The sequence below is a fragment of the Lolium perenne genome, chromosome 4 (genome assembly GCF_019359855.2).
Source record: "Lolium perenne isolate Kyuss_39 chromosome 4, Kyuss_2.0, whole genome shotgun sequence".
NCBI classification, from domain to species: Eukaryota; Viridiplantae; Streptophyta; class Magnoliopsida; order Poales; family Poaceae; genus Lolium; species Lolium perenne.
In genome coordinates this window covers 147,377,146-147,385,618 of record NC_067247.2, presented here as the reverse complement: position 1 = coordinate 147,385,618, position 8,473 = coordinate 147,377,146, and the positions used below count along the sequence as shown (strand labels likewise).

The following is an 8,473-nucleotide window of genomic DNA, read 5'->3' as shown; positions in this document are numbered from 1 at the left end:
GTGCGTTTTGCGCATCCACCACGGATCAAAAAATATTTAATAAAACTTAACCCGTAGCAACGAATGGGCAATTGTCCTAGTAATAACCTAGGGCATATGCATAAAAAATGACAGCTCAAAATTCCGCTCTGGGTATTTTTACGAATTTTTATGGTAACAACACATAATCTGTTTTCAGGACAACAACTTCCGCAAATCCTACTTTCTTCCTATTACAGGCTATTCTTGGCACAAAAACGAAATAAAAATGATAAGGAGAGGTCATTACAGTAGTAATAACTTCCAAGACTCAATAAAAGAAAAATTAGAAAAATAAAATAATGGGTTGTCTCGCATAAACAATTTTTTAATGCATTTTAGCTAGGCGCAATAGTTTGAGAAGATGCTCACATAAGAAATATGAATTGAAGGAAAAGAGAGCATCAAGGAGCAAATATGAAACACATTTAAGTCTAACACACTTCCTATGCGTAGGAATCTTGCACACAAATAAATTCACAAAGAACAAAGTAACAAGCATAGGAAGATAAAACAAAAGAACTTCAAAATTTTCAGCATATAGAGAGGTGTTTAAGTACCATGAAAACTTCTACAACCATATTTTCCTCTCTCATAATAATTTTCAGTAGCATCATGAATAAACTCAACAATATAACTATCACATAAAATATTCTTATCATGAGCCACATGCATAAGATAATTATTACTCCCTATATAAGCATAGTCATTCTTATTAATTGTAGTGGGAGCAAATTCAACAAAATAGCTATCATTATTATTCTTATCACCATAATCATCAGATATAGGAGACATATTGTAATCATAATTAATTTTCTTCTCAATAGTAGGTGGACTGAAAATATCATATTCATCATTGTAATCATTATAAAGAATTTTCTCCTCTAAAGCGGGGGAAGTAAAAAATATCATGAAAACTAGGTCCCCAAGCTTAGACTTTTCCATAGCATTAGCAATAATGGTGTTCAAAGAATTCGTACTAATAACATTATCATTAGCATGCAAATAAAGTTCCATAGGTTTTTTAATTTTCTCTTCGAACACTTCATGTCCTAACTCAAGGTAAATACTATACAACTCTCTAATTTTGTTGTTTTTTTCCATTAAACCTAACTAGTGAAAATAAAAACAAGAAACATCAACATGGAAAGTAAGCATGGAATAAACTAAGCAACAGAAATAACATCTATAATAGAAACTATTTTTTGTGTGTCTTTGATATAAAGGCAACTATAAAATTAAACTAAGCAAACTATAACAAAGTAAAAAAGATTGAAGATGAGAGACTCCCCTTGCAGAAATCCTCTTTCTCCCCGGCAACGGCGCCAGAAAATCTTGATGGTGCTCCGGTAATGGCGCCAGACAATCTTGTTGGCAGTTGTGGAAGCGGTTGGGAAACCCCAAGAGGAGGGTGCGATGAGCACAGAAACAAGTTTTCCCTCAGTTCGAAACCAAGATTTAATCGACCAGTAGGAGAAAGTCGTGACTTCTGAAGGTGTTGCTGGCTAACTAGTGGTAGGGCACACTACCGGCGTTAGCAACAATGTGGAACCTGCACACAACACAACCAAAGTACTTTTTCCCCAACTTTCAGTGAGGTTGTCAATCTCACTAGTTTACTGAACACAAAGGATTAGACGTATCGAGTGGAAAGAGATGTTTGCAGAAAGTAAACTGAACATGATTGCAGTAGAATTTATCAGTAAAGGAAAGAGTACCGGGGTCCACAGTTCACTAGAGGTGTCTCTCCATAAAGATAAATAGCATGTTGGGTGAACAAATTACATCTGGGCAATTAATAGAATATTGATAAATACATGACAAGATGATTACTATGAGATTTGATATGGGCATTACAACATAATACATAGACCGTAATCCAACTGTGTCTATGACTAATAATCTACCTTCCGGTTAGCGTCCGGACCACTTTCAGTATTAAGTTACCACCAACAGACTATCACATTAAGAAATGTATGTAAAGTAAACAATATAATTACCCTCTGATAAAATATTGTTGTTTTCTTCCTAGTAGTAGCAGCACATCTACAATCTTAGAAGTTAAACGTCACTCTCCCAGAAAATTAGAGGCATGAACCTACTATCGAGCATAAATACCCCCTCTTGAAGTCACAAGCGTCCACTTGGCCAGAGTTTCTACTAGCAACGAAGAGCATGCAAGATCACAAATAATATATGACATGAATATATAATCAATCTTAACATAGTATACAATATTAATCGGATCCCAGGAAATCAAACATATATGATTACATAAAGATGATCTTGATCATGTAGGGCAGCTCACAAGATCGATACATGAAGCACAAAGTGGAGAAGACAATCATCTAGCTACTGCTATGGACCCATAGTCCAGGGATGAACTACTCATGCATCACTTCGGAGGCGGGCATGGCGATGTAGATGCCTCTGGCGATGATTTCCCCCTCCGGCTGGGTGCCGGGAAGAGAGCTTCAGAACCCCCCAAGATGGGTTCTTCGATGGCGGCCACGATGGAACTTTTCGTGGATGTAGGCTCGGGTATCCAGAGTTTTCCCAAGAAGATGTATAAATAGGTGGAGGATTTAGGTCGGTGGGGCGCCTAGTGGGCCTAGACCACGCCTTGGCGTGGGCCAGGTCCAGGCCGCGCCAAGGGCATGTCTGGCCGCCCTGCTGCGCCTCTTCGGCCCCCCTTTGGACTTCGTCGTCGTTTCAGTAAAATATTGACTTCGGCTTTTGTTTCCTCCAATTCTGAGAATAATTCCTGTACAACTTTTCTGAAATACAAAAACAGCAGAAAACAGGGAACTTGCACTATGGCATCTTCTTAATAGGTTAGTGCAGGAAATCATGTAAAAGTGCAACAAAGTGTAAACAAAACATATATGAATTGGTGTAAAACAAGCATGGAGCATCAAAAATTATAGATACGTTTAAGACGTATCAATGCCAAGTTGCGTTTAGGTGTTGTGAAGTTGTCAGCCATTGTTGCGGAGTTTCCTTTCTTTATTGTGCTCTATTTTTTTCGTCTAGTAGCAAAATTCCTTTGTTGCGTACCAAAGTTACTTGCGCACCAATGTTGCCTTTATTACAAAAAATTTGTCAAAACATATGCAAGTGTTATCTTATTTTAAAGATCTCATCGCCAAGATTCCAGAACTGGAAACAAATTATAATTTCAACAAATGGTTTGTAAGTTAGAGCTTTTAGAAAAATCCTGTAATATTCAGCTAGCGTTCGTTTGGTTCCTCGCACATTTTTCTTTGCATATTTGGAGATCTTCTCCCTAGAGCCATGATGGACTGGGCCAAGTCCAAAATCATGTTCTGCGCATCTAGTTTGGTTGCTAACAAATCATTTCGTTCTCTTTTCTGCACTTTGCTTGATAGCCCGTAAAGCGCAGTTTTGGGCCTATTTGGTAGCCTAGGCCCAATTGGGGCTCACTGGTGCAAAGTCACTTGCGCGTCTGGAACGAGCCACGAGCCAGAATTGTCCTGCTATTTGGTAGGTCGGATTGCATGGTTTGGGCCAAAAAGGCCTTTTTGTTTATTTGGTTGCAGCCAATCCTAAATCTCGATGGTGATGAAACTACACATGTTTGGTACCATCTAGGCAAGCATAAAGTAACCTCTTCTCTACAACAGGTATCCTTAACATACTATCACCTTCCATCGCACAGAAATCGCAGTTCATCAATTGCACACTTACGAAGCTAGCAGTTCACAAATTCAAGCCCTAGCTACTATAAAGTACTTCATAACAACACTCCCTAACTACTACGAATGGCAGTTTATCATCACGGGGTAGTTCAACATACGGGGATCAAATTGGGGTTCGAAAAACAGGGGATCAAAGGGGTGTTCTACTTCTTCTTCACTTGTTCACTTCACTTCTTCACCTGTGCTTCTCCTTCTCAATTGGTGGCGTGGACTTTGGCTTCCCACATTGCATCTGCACTCTCTTGCCTCTTTCCCTTCCAGGCTTCTATGTCGCCTACCTCCACGCCACGGCCAGTCTCAACTTCATCAAAAGTGATAACCTCTTGGAAGAAGTCATCCTCGCCCCAACCTAGGATCCAGTTGTGAAGAATGCAGCAAGCAAGTACTAACTTCACTTGAGTGTCAAAAGTGTGGAACGGTTTCTGGTCAAGGACCATGAACCTGTTCTCAATGCAGCAAAGGCCCTCTCAATGGTGACTCTAAGGCTTGAATGTCTCAGATTGAATAACTCTTTCGCATTCTGAGGTCAGTTCATTGGAGTAAACTCGTTGAGGTGGTACCTTGTTTTCCAGAAGGGGGCAGAATGCTAGGTCAGCATGCATATCCAGCATCTCCAAGGAAGAACTCACCCTTAGGGATTTGCAACCCATCAGGCCTTGACAAGTTGTCTGACATGATGCTTGCATCATGAGCTGAACCCTCCCAACCAGCAAGCACGTATGCGAGCCTCATATCAAAATCCACAGCTGCTAGCACGTTCTGGCTGGTGTAGTGTTTCCTCCCGTGGAATGTTGTAGACATTAATCTTGATACATCTGCAGTCACATGAGTACCATCAATATCCCCAATGCAATCCTGTCAAACAATTAGCACACGGTCATGTTTTTGTCAGTAGCACACATCTGATAAGTAGAACAGACATGATTTTGTATTCACCTTAATTAAAATACGGGAACCACCTGTAGCTGTTCTTGATCTTTGGTGGTGTGTTCATTGATGATGGCTTGATCATTTCACCTCTGAGCTCCCCAACTGCGTACAACACCTCCTGGAAGTACCGTACATGACAGGAGGAAGAGAGGCATGCCTAACTACTCTTTTGTGCATCATCAGGATCCCGACTTGTATGCAAGATGATGAGTGTTGCGGTGTGATAACAAGCTGGATTTGGTCGGTCTACTCAAACAAGAACTAAGCATTACGAACGGTCTTATCGAACCCAACAAGTTCTACCAACATGAATCTAACACTACAGTACAGCAGAGGAGCTTCCCCTTAACTCTGTCATGGAAGACGATGGAGACGGCCGGAAGTCAGAGAAGATGTGCGCAGGCTTCACGGTGGCTGCAAACGAAGACCCTGGTATGGCGCCGAAGACCGAAGGGAGGAGCTCCTCGTCTAGACCACGGTCAGGGTCAGATGCGCGAGGCCAGATTTGTGTCGCCGCAGCCGCTGCCGGTGCAAAAATTGGGGAAAGGGAAATTTTGGGAGGGGGCTAATGGAGAGGGTAACTGAAGATGGAGGTTACCCCTACCTTTGCTGCGCAACGCCGCTCGGATTTCGCCTTCTCCCGCCAAGTCGCGGACGAGCGTCCGCGCGAAATGCGTTGTCGATTTTCGTCGCGCCCGGGCCTATCCCTGGAAAAACGGTCAAATTGGACGTTCCTCCCGGGCCTGTCCCGGAGGTGCTTTAAAACCCGTATTGTGCAATAACATGGAGACGACCGAACATCCAAACGACCCAAAAACTGAGGGCCACATGCGAGCCGAAGGGTGCCTAGGCTACCAAACGCGCCCTTTGTGTACGATGATAGAAGAACAACGAGTTTGGTTGCAATCTACCTGTTGTTCGGGTAACCACTTCTCATAAGTGTTGACCTTACCTGACAGTATTACAAACAACTTGGCATAATATGTAAGTAGCAGATAATAGTACAATTAACGTCGTTTAGCCCTGGCTACTAGCAAATAACAGTTCGTTAAGCTGCTCCCTAGATACTAGCAAATATCAGTTCATCACGATGATTTTCTAGCTACTAGCAAATTGGTGTTCAAGAAAACACAAATGAGGATTAGAGGAGCGTTGGATGTTTCACCTTCTTTCTTTCTTCAGAGCCTGATTATACCTCTATCTTTCCACATTGCGTCAGCCCACTCATGCCTCTTGTTCTTCCAAGCCTAACTGTCACCATCACTAACACCGTGGTCATAGTTAATGCCGTCCAGCATCACATCCATCTCATCTGGGAAGAACTCATCAATACCCTACCGCAAGATTCAGTTGTGTGGAATGCAATATGCAAGAACAAGCTTAACTTGGATGGGGAAAGGATGGAATAGCTTCTAATCAAGTGTCTTAGACCTATTCTTCATAGCAGCGAAAGTCTTCTCGATTGTTACTCGCAGGCTAGAGTGTTATAGCTGTTGTTCAGATTGTTCATCCGCTCTCTATCACATTCGATCATTGGACCATAGGTGATAGCCGGACTGGCATTGCGATGAACCGCTCGCTCTAGGATTACAAACATCCAAGCATGGATCACAACTATAAGCGCAGACGTGTGAGCGAAAAGCTTCCGCTGCTCGTCCTAATTTATTTGGTGTTGCATAAAAAACGACAAATTTAGCTAACTAAAGGCAAAACCGCCTCAAGTTCGAATGGTTTCGGCCGAAAGAGGGTTAAAGGTGCTTAAAACATTGCTTGAAGTCGGCGCCATGGTGTCGTCGATGCAGATGATGGGGAAAATATGGTGCTCAACACGAAGCGAGGTCTCCGCTAGGACGTGAGACGAGAGGGTGGCGGAGTCGGTGAGGTAGATCTGCCTAGTATGACTTGTCGTTGCTGCACATTTAAATCGCCGCTGCCTTCGCTGTCCGAGAGAGAAAATGGGGAATAGTGTCTTCACCTACTAAGGTGACCCACTATGGGGGCGGTGAGCCTAATTTTCGCGCCATATAGGCCCGCCAATTTTCTCCCTCCCGCCATGGCGCCATCCCCCTCTATACTCGCACGTTCCCCTCGCGTCGGGGAGGTGGTATACACCGATCTGGTCGGCACGGAAACAGTTGCCGCACACCCCCTCCACCTTCTTCCGGGAGGTGGTATACACCGATTAAGTTTGCCGAATCGTTTTCCCTAAACGGGCCGCAACCCAACATCAGGTAAGCCCTTTTTTTGGTTTCTTTTTGTACATTTCTGAATTTGAACAAATTTTATATTTGAACAATTTTCAAATCTGAACGATTTTCATATTAGAACAATTTTTGAATTTGAACAAATTTCGAATATGAATGATTTTCATATTTGAACAATTTTTGAATTTGAACCGTTTTCATATTGAACCATTTTAGTAATTCTCAAATTTAAACATTTTTCGAATTTAAACATTTTTCGAATATAGACTTCTTCAATTTGAACAAAAGAAAAAATAAACAGAAAGAAAAAGAAAATAAAACAGAAAACGGAAAAAAAAGAAGAGAGAAAACGAAGACGAAATCGAAAAAACGCTAAATGGGTCAGGCCCAATACCCGACCAGGGGTGTGCGGCAAACCCGCATCGGCGCCGACCTGGTCGGTGTATAGGACTGGCCCTCGCGACAGCCTTCCCTAGCTACTTTTGGGTCCGCCAGTACTTAGCGGGCCTACCCGGGGATGATTTAAGGTTAGCGCGAGCCAAACAGCGCCGAAAATGGATGCCTTCTAAACTCACGATTTTTGCATCCCTCACCTCATACAGAAAAACAACTTTGCGAGGTACCGAACATGCCCTAGCCTACCCAAGTATTGTTGGCTCATGCTGTGGTATGGGCTGAGCGTGTTAGGGAAGAGAAACGATCGCGCCGCTTGTTTTCTCGGCTCGTCAACCCAACTTGCCAGACAGAGCCGAGTCAAAAAAAAAAAAAACAAGGTGAGCCAAAGAGCGGCTCGGACCGACCAGAAGGAAATCACGCAATTGCTGCAATCCCGTGAGGGTTTCCTTCTACTTTCTCGCTAGCCTAGGTCAACGTCGCTTCCCTGGGACGCCGCCAATGCCACGGCCGACGACCACCATGGATTGCCTCAAGGACGACAACGTCGAGGATATCCTGCTCCGCCTCCCTTCATGGGCCTCCCTCGGACATGCCGTGCGCGCCTCCCACCGGTTCTGTCACATCGCATCCAGCCCCGACTTCCTCCGCCGCTTCCGAGCACGCCACGCCTCCTCATCACCCCGCAGCCTCCTCGGCGTCTTTGTCCACAGGCATTCCGTCGGCTTTCCCGTATTCCACCTCGCAGGCCCAGCCCGATCCGACCCTGGCCTGGTCGCCGTCGCGCGCACTGGCGACTTCCTTCTCGCCGGCCTCGAGGACGAACCGGGGTGGCGCTTCCACGACTGCCGCAACGGCCGCCTCTTACTCTCCAAAGGCACAACCCTAACAATCTATGACCCCATCTCCCTCCGCCGCACTGACATAAGCCGCCCACCAGATGACCCCTTTCCCGACGCCTACATCTCCACCATCAACTGCTTGCTCGACGACGGCGGTGCTCCCTTCCGCGTTGTTTCTTTGCAGGTAAACGATCGCCGCAGATTGCGAGCTGTCGAGTACGACTCCAGAGTACAGGAGTGGCGCTTTCACCCGTGGGCTGCCATCATGGCGCCGCCTCTGGCGTACCAGACGACGATGTGCGCGGCCGGTCTCATATTCTGGAACAACGACGCGTGTCGGCCAGCCGGTACTTCATCGATCCTGCTC

General features: G+C 44.6%; 1 protein-coding gene across 1 annotated transcript; it reads right to left on the bottom strand.

The window, feature by feature from the left end:
* Positions 1 to 3,931: 3,931 nt before the first annotated feature.
* Positions 3,932 to 5,946, bottom strand: LOC127347477 (uncharacterized). The gene is made up of 3 exons (XM_051373658.1): positions 5,863 to 5,946; positions 4,367 to 4,592; positions 3,932 to 4,086 (listed from the first exon to the last, which is right to left on the bottom strand). The coding sequence occupies exons 1-3, from the start codon at positions 5,944 to 5,946 to the stop codon at positions 3,932 to 3,934; spliced, it is 465 nt and encodes a 154-aa protein (XP_051229618.1).
* Between the last annotated feature and the right edge of the window lie 2,527 nt (positions 5,947 to 8,473).